The following is a 16,558-nucleotide window of genomic DNA, read 5'->3' as shown; positions in this document are numbered from 1 at the left end:
ATACGTGACCTCAGACTTTTATATTTTTTTTCCAACGGAAGAAGGTGGAAGAGAGAATGCCCAGGGTATGTGGGGTCCTTACTTATACTGGCTACTTTGCTGAGGCAGAGGAAAGTGTAGACAGAGCCAATGAATGGGAGGCTGGTTTGCGTGATAGATTAGGCTACGTTCTCAACCTTTTGTAGTATTTTTTTGTGGTTTCGGGCAGCGCAGGAGCCATACCAAGCTGTGATACAACCAGAAAGAATGCTTTCTCTGATGCATCTGCAAAAGTTGGAGAGTCATTGCTGACATGCCAAATTTCCTTAGTCTCCTGAGAAAGTAAAAAATATTTGGATTCCCTTATCAATTTGAATTTGCGCTTATTTTATTTTTTCATGGGATGAGAGGTTTGACAAGGCCAGCACTTGTTACTCATCCCTACTTGCCCTAGAGAAGATCAGCTGCCTTCATTAACTACTACAGTCCCTGTGATGTAGGCACACTCTGTGCTGTTAGGGAGGGAGTTCCAGGATTTTGACCCAGCAACAGCAATATATTTCCAAGTCAAGATGGTGAGTGGCTTGGAGGAGAACTTGCAGGTGCTGGTGTTTCTACGCTACTGCTGCCCTCCTGGCGAGTTACTGCAGTGCACTGCGCATTAGCCGTGGAGAGAGTGAGTGTTTATGGTGGGGGATGGGGTGCTGATCAAGCGGGCTATTTCTTGGATGATGTCAAACTCCTAGAGTTTTGTTGGAACTGCACTCGTCACCGTTCAAATGTACGCCAGTTTAATTCTGAAAGCTGATTGTCTCCCCCCCTTTTTTTTTTATTCACATTAGACCATCTCTTTGATTAGATTTGTACCATTTATCTTCAACACTATCAATTATGGGAGGAAGGAGGGCATCACTTTCCTTCAGAATTTAGTTGATAAAGATTTGTCTAGTTCATAGAATCATAGAAACCCTTTAGTGCAGAAAGAGGCAATTTGGCCCATCGATTCTGCAGTAACCACAATCCCACCCAGGACCTAACCCCATATCCCTACATATTTACCCACTAATCCCTCTAACGTACGCATCTCAGGACACCTAAGGGGCAATTTTAGCATGGCCAATCAACCTAACCCACATATCTTTAGACTGTATTATAGAAACATATGTTACCTCATCGATTGAGTACTTGATTAAATAAAGAGTGGCATTTCTTAACTATTTATAAAGATGCCATTTTGAGGCAAATAGACTATTTGTACTTTTGGTACTAGTAATGAAGTGCCCAGGGCTGCCCTTTGGGAAAATGGTTAAGTGATGTGAAGAATAAATTAATCTCCTGTGCTTTTAATGGAAATGAGAAACTTAATTGAAAATGAAGTTGAGACTGGAGATTGCTTCAGCCAGTAATTCAAAAAATTGAACAAAATTTGAATGGCAAAGAGAGGGATGAATGATTTAGTGAGAAACTGTGAAATAGACTGCTAGATTTGGGCTGATTCTAATGAGCAACAAAAATATCACAGTGTAAGCAGCATCTCTAGCAAAGGAAAAGAGCTTTAAAAAACAAAGCTAATTCACCTAATCATTATAGTGTTTTGTACCTGTCCACAATCCTGTCCTGCACACAGGCGTAATCACTTTGGAGGAGAAATGGATCATTTCAATGTTGTTTCACCAAGGTGTGTAAGTGTTGTGAAATCAATCAATTGAAAAGAAAGGAGTCTCGAACGACAGTGAAAAACAAAATTTCACACTTTAAAACTTTTGCTGTAACAGTTAAACACAAAATTAATGTAAAAGTAAGTACGCATTAACAGATAAATGGTATTTCCCTCAAAGGTGAATTTCACTTGTATAAGTTGAAATAGTCAATAGAACAAATATATGCCTCGTGAAAGTACAAACACGTTTATCGCTACTCGTTCAGTCGTGCCACCACATTATATAACAGTCTTTCCAACTTGGCCTCCAGTACATAGGATCTCTCACTTTTACCACTCAATGGATTTGGCCCTCAAGTTGCTTTCACTGGCAGCCATATTTTAACCCAAAGTCCACAGATACAGTTAACACTGACGAGGCCCAAAGTCTACGAAACCTCCCTCGTTTGGATCACGTCAATCCTGATGGCACATCTTTCCAAAGTACCTTTTCAACTGAGCAACAGTGCTCAGTTCATGATCTGGTTCTCCGATAAAATACTCAGCTCTTTAGCATGCTGGAGTTATTGCGTCCAGTCCCTTTTGGCTAATTCTCTTGTTGCTTCACCAAATGCTTGTGGAGTTGTATTTTCTTCTTGGTACCAAACAGAAAACTGACTTTTCCTTGGAGAGATTTTCTTGTTTCTGTGTTTTACAACTATATGCTGCTGCAGCACACAAGCAGAAATGGAACACCACTCAGTTAGCTTTAATTAACCTTTTTCATTTTATCCCTATGGTTCTTTCAGCCAGAGTCTAACTTCTCAGAAGTCTGATTACCTCGTCATCAGGAATTCCAATTACACCTCTTTTCAGAAGTCCTGGTTTTGCTTTCGATTTAAGGAGATATGTCACAAACACAAACTTTTTGCTGAATTCAGAGTTAGCATAAGAAAGATTGCGTTGAGAAATTTATTCAGTCTGATACGTACTTTAATCTCAACTAAATGTCTATTCCCATAAAATTGGGTTCCTATCCCCAATAAAAATGTTGGCTCTCTGAGGCTTGAGCAACTGATGTTTCTCAATAGCTCAGGCTGTACATCTTCAAGGTTTGGGTGTGGACCTCACTTTATATGCAAAAGTTGGACTTATTTTTAACTTGATCTTGTGCCATTTCATTATACGAGTACAAAACGTTCACAATGATGAATGGTGGCTGCTGTAATGCAGTACGTTCCAGAACAAATTCATTTTAACGACAATTCTCATAATTTAGTGAAGCTTGAAAATAGTGGATCTTTATTAGAAAATTAAAATTAACCAGCGTCGCACCTTTAACCTCTAACACGATTCATAATGCTGCTCAGTTAACAATTAGCTCCTCGTGCAACAAAATTGAGAAATAACATATTGACGCAAGTATGTTACAATATCACTGGTCATAACAGCAAGTAAGCAGAATTAAGAATGGGCTAATAACATAGTTTGCTCAAGTAAAATTGAGTCCATTTTTCTTGGCATTTTAGATTCATTTTATGTTTTAGATTCTATCTAGCATGAAACAATTAGAAAATTGAAGGGCATTGCAATTTTTGTTTACTACAGCCATGAAAATTTGAATTAAAGTACGTAATTTTATGACACGCAGGCCAAAAAATATATTGTCGAGTGAAAAGTCATCTACATCGTCAAAGTGCTGTTAAATATCAGTTATTTCACAGAATTTAATTACGGTGCACCGATGTGGCACTGTTATAGATGTGGAATGTACTTCTACAGCGTTAATGATGCTAATAGTTCCAGGTCAGGGTGTTGTGACTTGGCGGGAGAGTTACAGGTGGTAATGGAAGTTCCAAAGAAGGCGAGAGGTACACATAGGCTGTGATACTAATATATTGGCCCGAATTTTTTGCAAATAGTGAATTGAAATCTGTTTATGGGAGTTTAAAATGATTTTTTTGTACTAGAAGAGTTTAATAATTAGCCCTGTTGTTCCCTTCTGTGATGTGGAGATGCCAGCATCGGGTTGGGGTAAACACAGTAGGAATTCTCACACGCCAGGTTAAAGTCCAAGAAGTTTATTTGGTAGCCCAGCCACTAGCTAATTCCCCTCTAAAACAGATTAAGATGGGGCTTCATTCACAGAAGAGCAGTTGAGGGTTCTTCCCACTGCATTGTTTGGAATGGAGGTCTTTCCACCTAGTGCAATGTTCTGATAAATGGCACAGTCTGAATTTCAAAAACAATTGCACAGAATGAATAGCCACTTGAAAGTTTATCTGAATTACGTTCTCAGATATCGTGCGGGTTAAGGATTAAGCCTACCTGTGTATTATGTCTTCATTTTAAATTAAATAGATTTTCTGTGTAACTTTTTTGTGACAGATTTGAAAATACTGGCACTAGCAGGTTGCATTTGGAGTGCAATCTCTGCGCTTTGTACAACAAGTTGCCCCCTTCTACGTATGCTCGATCTTCGCTGGGTGGAGGATCTCAAAGACTCCCAGATGAAAGAGTTGCTTTCCCCACCTACAGATTGCAGAGTAGGTCAGTTCAAAGAGTTAGTACACGTATCTCATCCATTGGCAACTATTTAGTATTGTACTCTTTTTTTTTCTATAGCAGTAAAGTACTGAATCTGTTGTTTCATTTCGATACTAATGTATTAATTTAATATGTTCTTAGCATGATTCTTCACTAGCACTTCAACAACTTAGTGGCTGTAAAGTTAAATTGTTTGCACCTTAGATTAGTTGGCACTGCCAAATATTGGGAATGATTCTTCATACTTTTATGTTCAGATTCTCTTTCAACATTGCTATTCAAGCTTCTGCTTCCAGTTCTTTGTAAACTTCCTCTATCTGCTCTTCCACGGTGTTGTTCCTCCCTCCTTTTCTTTACACCCTCCCGACCCTTCAATCTTACATATTGTCAAATTTGATGTTCAGAAATAGATTGAATTGGACTAAAAGCAGCCTAATCTCTCGTCAGACTATTTTTAACTCGATGCAGGTTATTTTTATATTTTCAGCAGTACGTACTTTTATCAACTTTCTGCCCAAACTTGAAAATCCAACACAACAATTAAGAGGGTAAAGGCGAAGACCCTTTATAGGAATGGAGAGTAATGTGTCTATTTTGTTGCTTTTGCGAAGAGCGCACTTGACTTTATCATCTTACATATCCTTTGGGTTTCTTTAGTTATGTGCTGGAGTGTCTAAATTTAACGTGACCTTTGAAATAAACTACCCTTTTTCTGTCTTCCATAGGTCAGAACTATAATCAGAGCAAACTGTGGAACTTGACAGAATTTCACTTAGCTGGTCTGGACATCACTGACTGCTCGCTGGCACTGATGACCCGCCATATGCCAATGCTGAACAAGCTGGACCTCAGCCAGTGCAACCATGTGACTGATCAGTCGATTGCCCTTCTGACAGCGCCTGGATCTACTACGCGGGAAACACTGAGTGAAATTAACCTTTCAGGTAAAAGGGTTATCGGTGTCTCACCAACGTCTTTTATTTTCTTATTGACGTCGACTGGATGAATGTATTCCTGCGGGTGTAGTCGAGCTGGCCAATGTCACGATTGTCATCTTTACGTAATTTACCGATTCTTGGGTTCGACTAAAAACGTTCATAAAAACATTACGCTCAAGTAAAATTACTCTGGTGATCCTTACCTCTACAAAATTAAAAATTGTGTATCTAGACTCTTGTAATATGAATCCGTTAATAATATGGATATGTCCAGGCCAATTAAAGCTAAAAACTCAAGCTAAGCAGCATTTATATTTGTTTCTTGTCTGAATGGGGAATAAAATTTGTACCGCTTGGCAAAGTAAAAATATCGGCACACGGGGAAAAGATAATCGACTGCACGTACCACAGATTCAATCTGGAGAGTGACAGAAACCTCTAATTACTAAACAATGCAAGTCAACCGTCCTAAAACAAAGGGAAAATATGAAAACAGCTTTAATGCAATGATGCCTGTATTAATAGTATTTGCTGGCATTTGTTATTGCCTCATTTCTTCTAACTTGCTCCTTTTAGGTTGCCATCGGTTAACGGATCAGTGCCTATTGCTGCTTAAACACTGCCCGAACCTTACTCGAATTGACCTTCGGGATTGCGAACTGATTTCTCCCCAAGCCTGTCAGCGACTTATGGAAGGGCTGGCGACTGTTGCCCCCTTTGAACTCTTGGAAGACAAACTATTAAAGAGGAGAAGTTTACAATTGACAAAGTAGCCTCACAGATGCCCGTAAGCCTTGCCGAAACGTTCCTCCGAGTCCTGACGGAGACGGCGCAGATGTAAAATATCAGAATTGCCTCTATCTGCTGTTTTGAGGGGGTGTGTGTTTGTGGGCCGTTGCGACAGTCTAGAAACTTCATGGTGATCATGTCTTTCACTGCCGGTAAAGTCAATGATCGATGACTGCAGTGATTCCAGGGAAATTACTGGTGTAATTGCCGTGGCCTAGAAGATGAAGCATGGTTTTGGACAAAAATGTTTTTGTATTGCAAATACAGGGTTCTGAGCAATATGCTCTGGTAGTAAGTTCCCACCCCTCTCTCTTCCTCCACATCCCCTCCCCTCCCCCATCCCCCCCTACACCTTTAGAGAGAAAAAGTAATATGGTAGATTTAGGGAATATTTAAAAATACACAGAACATGGAGATATTATGCATGTTTGAAAAAATACACAAAGCTTAAAGATGGGCTGCAATTTAATTTTGGAAATGACAGCTGCCATTTTCTCCAATTCTAAATTTGAATATAGTCTAAAGCAATATCCAGTACTTTTAACAAGTACGGTATATTTTTAATTACGCTTCTTAAGAAGTCTACAGTGTTTCTGTTGACATTCCGTTTTGCTGCACTTCATTTCTAACCTATAATGCATAGGTTGTGGGTCAGCACATTACCTTAATACTGAAAACCAAGGTCAGTCAGTTTGTAAAACTTGATTGGTGAAACAACTCCTGTCATTTGTAGACTCCATTCATTCCTGCAAAGAGTTTTTCCTCAGTAACTTCTTATTCTGTTGGTCAAAACAGACTGGCCAAATTGGTTGCTGTGATGCTCCAGTCCTGCTCAGAATTGTGAGGAAAGGATGTGCCATGAATGTCTGACACATTTAATTACAAAATTGTATTTTGTGGGGTGTGCTTTACTTTATAGTGTGATCTGCAATGATGTTGTTCCTATTTCATTGTATTTAAAAATGCACTGTAGCAACCCACATGACGTCATTAAGTGAGCAGTACTTAATCAGAGAAATTGCAAATTGCATTTGAAGAAAATGAGAATTCTGAACAAAACCATTTTGCTATTAGCTGTTTCATCTGCTAAAGAAAATAGAAACATCTTATCCTCAACTGTATCTCACTTCCTCACTACAAATATTTACAGCAAAAAATGCCACAGTATGCTACCTAATGAATAAAACAGAACACCTGGTCTGTTTAGACCACTTGGATACACAGGGCCTTCGACTCCGATGGTACCAACTCGCTAATATTCCTTCACTACGGTTCCTGCCAGGACACTGCAATTTTGGAAATTCCAAAATGGTTCATTGCCAGTGCAAAAATGAAATAAGATAATGTGTGTTTTTTTAAGAATCTGTGTTTGGTAAGGCACTTGCTTTTAATAATTAACTTTCTTATAAATCACCATGCCTACGCTAAGTTAACCTGTGCCAGAAAGGTTCTCGCAGCTTGTTTCTATGATAGTCTTAAACGTGACTTCTTCACTAACTGTAGGAAATTTTAAATCCATGTGTAACATTTAGTAACAGACTTTTTAATATATAGTATGCTTCCAAAAATATAACTAAATGGGAATGCTATCTCACATTTCCAAAACATAGTTGCTTTCAGTTCTGATTTACTTTTGCCTTGTGAGAAAATCCTTTTGGGGTTATGGCCTTGTCTTAATATTGGGTGTGGTTTTTTTGCTGGTAAATGTGTCCATTACCATAAATTGTATTAAAGTAAATAAGTTTGTCCTGCAACTAAAGTGAAATGCCTTTACATTAGCTGAACCAGCTCAGAACTACCCATCCTAGTTTATAGTTTCCAGTAGCCCTAGTTGGATCTTTAGGGTTCAAGATATTTGATACTTACATTATCTTATCTGTCATTTACTTTTTTTTTTGAAGCAAAGATTCTCAGGTTCTGTTTTTAACAAATTAAGTGGCTCAATTTTCTAAACACGTTGCACCCATCTTTAAGCTTCGGTTATAAGTCTGTGCACTGTTAGAGAGGGTGAGTAAATGTTTGATAAACGGAGGACTCTCCTTACAGCCTCGCGTTAATATCTGGCTTTAAAAGCAATGTAAACTCGCTTCTTGTCCTTGACTGTATCTCGCTTCCTCATTCCAAATATTAGCAGCAAAGAATTGCAAGTACTGGCCACAGCATGCTACCTAATGGATAGAACAGAATACCCAGTCTGTATATCTCATCTATACCCAAGAAAACTGAATTCATTGTATCGAAGTACTAAATTCCTGCCACACCTGTACCCCTTCGAACATGGATGACGCTTATACGTCAGTTGTAAAATTCTGTACATTACACTGAAGCATCTGCTGCTTTCTGTAAGCAATGGGGAGATCATTCAAGTGGACTTTGACATAGATTAAACTTTGGGCGTGTAATCAAATTTATACCTAAAACCAAAATATTGACGGCTTTGTTTGATCCAAAGATAAAATCGTCAGTTTTAAAAAAGTGCTGAAAACAGCACAATATTCTGAAGAAATTTTACACTTATTGTTCCGTCGTACAAAAATATTTTTTCTGTTTAACCAGTGCAGCAATTTTCCCTTTCTATGCAGTGCAAGCTCATAAGCTTGTTGGTCAATAGCCTATGCTCCATACGTGAACGTCTGAATGTACAAGCTGAACAGTCGGTTGTATATGGTTAATTATTTTCAATAACAACACCTTAAAGATCCACACATGAGGTGTTTCTTTCTCAGTTTTGTAACAAACTTTTGTTTATAATTACAGCAAAATTATTTTCCTGTAAGTCTACCCTCTGGTTTCTAATTGTCTTTTAGTTTCAGTGGCCCGGTGCTGCGCTGTGGTTCACAGCGGGAACCTTGTTAACTCATTGTGGGTCATCATTTAACGTGTGCACTCGGTGAATTCAAATTGTGTGTATAAATAAATTTTATACGGTATGCATACACAATGACGCATTTATTTACACACTTACTCGGTGGTGCAAGGAAGCTTAATCCATAGGTGAAACTAGTATGAACGCACTTTTGACACCAGCTCCAACAGGATTTTACATCATACCAGATTATGTAGTTTTCTGTGAATTTTCTGTGGCTCGTTTGTGACTTTATATCTAATATAAAATCACCTAAATTTTCTACCATTTTATGTTGTATCATTAACATCTTATTAAAGAAATACTCCACGGTAATGCAGCTAACGGGAACTAATCTCTTTGTGCTAATTTGGAACAGTGTTACAAATATTGTCTTTTTTTAAACCACAAAGAAAATGCAAACTTGGAGTTTGAATTTATGATATAATTTTGCTTCTTGGCCTTTTGGCTAAGATCAAGTGTAGTTTGCTGATCCTATACTTGACAGAAATCAGTGCGGTTACACTGAGGCTTCACTTCCTGCAATTTTTAAAAATGCCATGTAGGCCTTTCGGCTAAGATGAAGCCCAGGAAGAGGTGTAACGCCTGCTCCTATCTGCGTGAACCTTGTTCGAGTCCAAGACAGGGAAAGTGGGGCCTATCTTGTCAGCTTAAATCTGTAGTGCCTCTCTTGTAGGAGGGGCGACACAGTGGTTAGCATTACTGCCTCACAGCGCCAAGGACCTAGGTTCAATCCCCACCTTGGGTCACTATCTATGTAGCATTTGTACATTCTCCTCATGTCTGTGTGGGTTTCCTCCAGGTGCTGTAGTTTCCTGACGAAGTCCGAAGATGATTAGGTTGATTGGCCATACTGAATTGCCACTTAATGTCGGGGGACAAGTAGGGTTGTGGGGATTAGGCCTGGGTGGGATTACAATCAGTGCAGACTTGATGGGCTGAATGGCCTCCTTCCGCACTATGGGGATTCTACGGTTCAAAAATATTTTTAAATTGGTAACTTCACTAAGAGAATCTCCTGCATCATTCACTGGTGATTTTTTGTTGCGTGTGACTTATTTTCTCTTTTTTTAATGTTTACTTTCAAACTCAGCTGTCATTTGTATCTTATTTCACTTTCAAAACAACTTGAAATAAGTTTTCCAAAGGTTTGGATTTTTTTTGCAGCAAAAAGACAGGATTTGAAGGGTCACAAAAATGCAAAGGGACTGTGTTTAATTCAATAAAATATCTGCTAAAAGATGTCATTTAAATATTTTTCACAAAACTACACCACATCAATTCAACCAGAAAGAGAAACATGACAGCGGATTTAACGTACAGGACCAGTATTGGGAGGAATTAACTATGCCGGATGTCCCAGCTAAGGTGCTGTCTAAATTCTGTTGTTTGGCTAGAGGAACATATGTTCTCTCCACGTGGATAATTAGATAGGAGTACCATTTTAATTCAGTGTTTTAAGTTACGAAGCATAAAACCTTTGGTCATTTGACATTAATGAAATGGATTGGCTCGCTAGCATAATGCAGCGCTTCAAAATGGCAGCAGCTAAATTAATTCCCCTTATTTATCACACTTTCACTCTGCCTAACCATTGTTGCAAAAAAAATGACAACAGAGCAATGCCATCCAGATGTATCTGCTAGTATCACCATCTCTCCTTTTTCAGTTTGGAGATCTGCATTTCATGTCCCCCAAAAAAAAGCAAATTAGATTGCCAAAGGTTATTATTGCCATTCAAAAGTATTTCAACCCATAAAATGCTGCATTAAAATCCTCTACTGAAAGTCAGAGCTTTATGATTTATTCTAATATAAATGTTTAAATGGGAACAGCAAGTAACTCTTGACAATTTAATTAGTAAACTAGAGAGGTGAGTGACTGAAATAGTTAATTTACATAGTGAAGTTTCTTGCTGGACATAGCGCAGTAATTGCAATTCAGTATGATCAGATTTTGTGTCAACAACCTAAAATTTGCCATTTACTAATGGACAGGGAACTTGGTACGGTACCACTTGCCAAAGTAATTCAGTCAGAGAGAGTCCTACTAAGAAAAGGGGATTGGTTTAAATGAGCTGTTGGGGACTGCAGCTAATGCACCTCGAATACAAAGTGCAAAATGTGCCTGGTTGGTGCTTTTCAGATTTGTGAATGCACAGATAAATTGTTTTTTTGTTTACTTTTAAGCTTTTAATTTTACTTTCCACTTTCAGATTATTAAGCCACAATAGTTTATATTCTGTAGCCAACAACGGCCTGGTGTTTTAAGTGCAAAACATTAGTAGGTTTTATGCTTTTAAAAATCTGCCCTCGTACATACTTTGTTTAAAAGAACTCTTCAGCCATTCCAGCCTTCTACCACTAGATGTCACTGATGTGTTTCAAACTATGCAGTGCCAGTTTCAGAAGCTTCAATTTTGCTGCCATTGAACTCTCCTTAGATATTAAATTTATATAGCACTACATCATCCACAGGCAAAGCTTCATTTAAAAGGAATTGTGCTCTAAAGCACCATCAAAAAAAATGCCACAAGAACCCTTTGCCCATCCACCATCTCCCTACATTTCCACCTCTCCATTACAGAATGGTAGTCTCGTTTAAAATGTGTAGACATTGACTCCTGGAGCCCAATCTACAGCAGTAGATGTAAAAACAACCTTAGTGCTTTAGGTGGGAGTCTTTTCCACATTGCTCTCTAGAGGAGGGGCAGAGCACTTGTATTTGTGTTCTTCAATCCAAAGATGTGCGGATTAGCTTGATTGGCCACGCTAAGAAATTGCCCCTTTGTGTCCAGGGATGCGTAGGTTAGAGGGATTAGTGGGTATAGTATATAGGGATATGGGCGTCGGGCCTGGGTGGAACTGTGTTCAGTGCAGACTTGATGGTCCGAAGGGCCTCTTCCTGCACTGTAGGATTTCTGTCATTCTAATGTTGTACATGCAATCAACTTTCATTAACCCGCCATTAACCATTCTGCTCATCCTTTTTAGAAATCTAGCTTGCATGTCGTATTCATAGGGTTGTAGTGCATTCTTGCTATTGTAATAGAGAGAAAAGTGGCTGTGATGGGGAAATAGCAAGGTTTATACAGGCCCCACTGGTGTCTATATCTGATTGAAGATTGTTTTGGCTTGTAGGTAGTAAGTTTGGTCCTGATTCCAAAATAAATCTAAGTGTCAAAAAAGCAAAGTAATTGCTCTGAGTTTTCAGCCTTCATTTTATCATTGTTTATAATGGGAAACAGTAAATGGGATTATTTGGCAATGCTAGGAGTCGCTACTAAAGGGTGCAAGAATAGCGAAGAGCAGCCAGGGAAATTTCACAGTAACTTCATTGCAGTGTTAATGTAAGCCTTATTGTGATTAACGAACTACTTGTTTTTTACTTTAGGTAGGCCTCCATACTCTTCACCCCTCATCTTTCCACGTCTCTCACCCTTCCCGTGTCATTTCCACTCCCTTTGGCAAATCTTGTGACACACTATTTGAAATGCATTTCCCTTATGTAAAATACTTTTGGTTAAGCACTATATAAATGCACGTTGCTGTTCAGTTTCTTTGAGAATCCCTCCAAATATTTGGTAAACCAGGGATGATGCTGTTAAGTTATGCTTGCTTGTTATAGTAGTGCCTTCTGTATCTTTAACCTATTTGCGAAGAGATGTTTCTCTTTAAATTCAAGCTTGCTTTTTATAAAACTATAGCTTGTGCCCATAATGACAGCTTGTGAATAATAAAGTCATAGAAATGACTTGCTGATATTAATGGACAAATGCTTTTGAGTCCACATGACGTTCCTCTGCCCATTTTAGCAGGGACGTTAACCATTTAATATAGACAGGTTAACTTCTGCGTTTAAAAGTAAAATAAGTAGAGGACTGTCATAAGAATGCACTAAGCTGTAGGCTCCTGTCTAAATCCTGTCATTCAGATGCAAAGCGGTTTCTCTTACACTGATTTGACTGTCACCAAGAATAATTGGCTTTCTAATTGTTATCTGATGCTTACTTGTCTGAATCCTTACTTATGCTGTTCCAGAAACGTACATAAGGTACAATTTACAGCTCTGGTCTGATACTCGTAGTTGAGCTTGTGGAAAGTCTGCGGTGTTTGTGCAAGCTGGTTGTCCACCATTTCCATCAGGAGAAGGTTATGTCTATGTACATATGTTTGCTTCTCTGGTAGCCGTATCAGGAAGGTCAAGGGGTGGGACAATATTTGCTACTTGCCTACAATTTAAAGACTGAATGCTATGGTGACATTTCCCAGCTCCACTTTTTTAAACCTGGCTTAATATTAACTGGAGCTATATTCCATCCACTTAGCGTACAACTTAACCACTGGATCTCTCCCCACGTGGGGGTATCTGACTCTTAATGCGCACCCAAACTATCCTGCATTGAAACCAGTAATTTTATTTTTTTTAATCTGCGTGCTTCAAATCCTGTGACCATCACCTTAGAACATCCTTCCTCCCTGGGAATCAAAATGTCTTTTTGTTTGGCTGCAACACGTATTTGAATTTGCAGGGTGGCTTTATTGCATTTGCTTCGGATTTGTCATGGTACTTAATCCCTGCTTTGCGAAATAACTTTGTGTTTTGTTTTGCAAACGTGTTATTGGTAACTTTGAAAGAAACCCAAACACGGATAAAACTTTTACAGTAGTTTTCTGAGGTGTTGTGTAAAAAATGACATCTTCACTCAAAGAAATTGCAAAACTCCAAGACCTGCAGCTGTCTTGGGAGTTTTGTTGAACAGCACCATACGTGCAGTAAATGTGCTACTTGTACACGTGTTCTCCAATGGACTGATTTCCTCTCAATCAGCCCCCATCTGACAGTCTGTTTTAAAACGTACAGCACTTCGAGAAAGGATAATCAAAAGTGAAACATTTGTTGTATTTTAAGAAAAGCTCAACCAAAAGAGGTCCCACTGGTTTGTTTCACCAGTGAAAGATATCTCTTCTGTCTGTAGCTGGCTGGAATAACTAAGTTGGAGTACCTTATACTGTAACCTGTATAGGTTAACCACTTAAAGTGTCAAATTGTATTGGTCGTGTGGATCTGCAGTCCAAAGTCTAATGGTCTTTTGGCTAGTCTCAAAACATCACAACAAATAGGTTATATTTAATTTAATTTTTAACTTTGTCTCTCCAACTTTTTTTTAAAGCTGGCCTTTTTTAAAAAATTGGGCAAGTATCTCACTCTATTGGAACGACATATGGTGTACTTCTGATTTTAACCTGTCTCCCTTCATTGATTTTCCTTGTTGGTCAGGATCTAATGCCTCTGGTACTGTTTCTGGCTTGAATTCTCATTATGCAGAAAAGTTGATCTGCCTTCTGTATGGTTCAAGTCTGTGGGTTGTGGTGAAATTCTGTTTAATACTTAGTACAAATAAAGAGTTGCCCATCCAGTGTCTGATTCAGTTTAAATACTATTTGCTGTGTTTGTTCATTAATTCTTAAACTTTTTAAACCATGTGAAACTTGATGGCTGAGTTTTGTAACTCCATCCTTCTTATCTCCTCCGCCTGCTCCTCTATGTTATGGTACTCCTGTGGCAAGGGCAATATTAGGCCTATTTTGTTTATATCTGTTTAACCTATTTTCATGCTTTAACATTGCACCACATTTTATTTGGCGGCATTGTCTGAACTGGCTTCAATGTTCTGCAATTTGGAGGCTTGTGTCATGTTAATGTGCAGCAATATTGAGCGAGTACATTCAGGATCCTCAAAATAGTAAGGACAAAAGCAGGGTCCTGTTCAAGGGACCCTCCAACTCCCAAGACTTGAGTTTTAATGTTGGGTATATATGTGTCATATACATATTTATTGACCAAAATACTTAGTGAGGGCACCACACGTTCACGTGAGATGCCCAATAATTCAGGTTGTGATTTTTGTTCCTGGTGTTCTCCTTGTTAATAGAAAATACATGCAGAATTTTGTAAAGATTTGAGTAATTTCTCAGTTAATGTTTTGTAGGCATTACACCACTTGTAAATAACATTCTGCTGGTTGGTTCTTGTACCCCTTTTGAATTTGTAGCTGCACAAAACATGCTATACTTCAGAAATCTCAACTATACTTGAATAAAGTTTTACTTTAAAGTTTGTCCACCTGTTGTAATTGCTACATCTTGGACAGCACACACAGCAGTGACCTGGAACCTTGGTGTGAAATGTCTCTTTGGGCATCACAATAGGCTGGTGATTGAACAGACTCCAGTCTTGAAGAGAAGTTAGAAGTTGGTTCACCCTGTTCCCCTGCTTACGCACCTCCAATTAGAATGGCTTGCAAAGATACAAGAGAGGCAAATCGACTCTTGTTCAGAACTGGACAACCCAGGGAGTCCTGCAAATATATCCTTGAGTAAAACAATTGTTTTCTTTTGTACATTATTGTACTTCCACATTGTCCAAGGTCTATTTCTCTGCCTCTCAATTATTTTATGCAACATATTCATGAATGAGAAGGGATAGATACCCACAGTTTTTTTTTCTTTTGCTTACCTCCAAGAAAACACTTGCACTGCTGATTGTTCCTCTCTCTCTGCTAGCCAAGAGAGGGGTTCCAAAAGATAGCTGTTGGGATAATGGATACACTGGTTATGATTTTCTAAAATCACTGGTTAGCACTGCTACCTCAACGCCAGGGACCTGGGTTCAATTCCGGCCTCAGGTCACTGTCGATGTGGAGTTTGTCTATTCTCTCCCATGCCTGCATAGGTTTCCTCTGGATGCGCCAGTTTCCTCCTGTACTAACATGTGCAGGTTAGGTTGATTGTCAGGGGATTGGCAGAATAAATAGGTGGGGTTATGGGAATAGAACCCGAGTGGGATTATCAGTACTAGCTCTACTGGCCCAAACTCCTCCACCTGTACTGTGGGAATTCTATTCTGTTCTGTCCAGGGAAAATGCATCTGCAGTAAGTGGTTGGGGATTGAGGAACTGATGTTCATACTGATTGAGCTGGAGGCTGAGCTGCAGACACTGCGAAGTATCAGAGGGAGAGAGTTACTACGGTGCTCTGTTTCAGGGGGTGATAATGCCCCTGACGGAATGGTCTTCCGGTTTGGAAAGTGGTCAGGGACATGGGGGTGTGACTGCAGCTCAGGCAGGTAAGGAGAACCAAAGTGCAAGAATGTCAGCCTCTGCAACAGGTTTGAGGTTCTTTGTCAGCTTGTTTGGATGACAGTGGGGGCTGCAGGGTGGAGGAGCTAACTGACCATGGTGATATAGACAGCTGTTCAAGTGGTGGAGCACATAAGATTGTAGTGATACTGGGGAACAGTACAGGCAGGGGGATGGATACTGTTCTCTGCAGCAAACAGCATGAGTCCAGACAGCTGTGTTGCCTGCCCAGTGCCAGGGTTCAGAACATCTGCTCATGACTGGAGAGAAACTTAGTGGGAGGGAGAGGATCCCAATGTCCTTGTCTGTGTAGGTACCAATAACGTAGGTAGAATGGGGAAAGAAATTCTGCATCAAAGCTTTGAGGAGCTAAGCACTAAATTAAACAACAAAACCTCCAAGGTTATAATCTCTGGGTTGTTACTGGAACTATATGCAAATTGACATAGGGTACATAAGACTAGAGAGAGATGAATATGTGGCTCAAAGACTGGCACAGGAGAAGTGGGGATCTGGCGTCAGTACTGGGAGAAAACGGAGCTGTGCTGTTGGGGTGGTCTACATCTGAACCATGCTGGCATCATTGTCCTTGCAAACCACATAACTGGGGAAGTAGAGACAACTTGAAACTAAATAGGGAAAAAAATGGTTTTAAAAAA

At 39.3% G+C, this 16,558-nt stretch overlaps 1 protein-coding gene across 3 annotated transcripts in view; it reads left to right on the top strand.

The window, feature by feature from the left end:
• Positions 1-14,879, top strand: part of LOC145357530 (lysine-specific demethylase 2B-like) — a 182,631-nt gene extending 167,752 nt beyond the window's left edge. For 2 of the 3 annotated variants that reach the window (XM_080210962.1, XM_080210961.1), the window contains exons 9-11: positions 4,007-4,168; positions 4,891-5,109; positions 5,680-14,879. In XM_080210962.1, coding sequence (XP_080067088.1) covers positions 4,007-4,168; positions 4,891-5,109; positions 5,680-5,876 — 578 coding nt within the window. In that variant the 3' untranslated portion in view covers positions 5,877-14,879. The remainder of the gene's footprint in view (positions 1-4,006; positions 4,169-4,890; positions 5,110-5,679) is intronic. The other variant, XM_080210963.1, reaches the window with a different exon arrangement.
• The last annotated feature ends 1,679 nt before the right edge of the window (positions 14,880-16,558 follow it).

This window comes from Carcharhinus amblyrhynchos, chromosome 23 (genome assembly GCF_965287045.1).
Source record: "Carcharhinus amblyrhynchos chromosome 23, sCarAmb.v2.hapA, whole genome shotgun sequence".
Lineage (NCBI taxonomy): Eukaryota > Metazoa > Chordata > Chondrichthyes > Carcharhiniformes > Carcharhinidae > Carcharhinus > Carcharhinus amblyrhynchos.
Note: the sequence above shows the minus strand (reverse complement) of the source record. Positions and strands in the feature narration are given on the sequence as shown.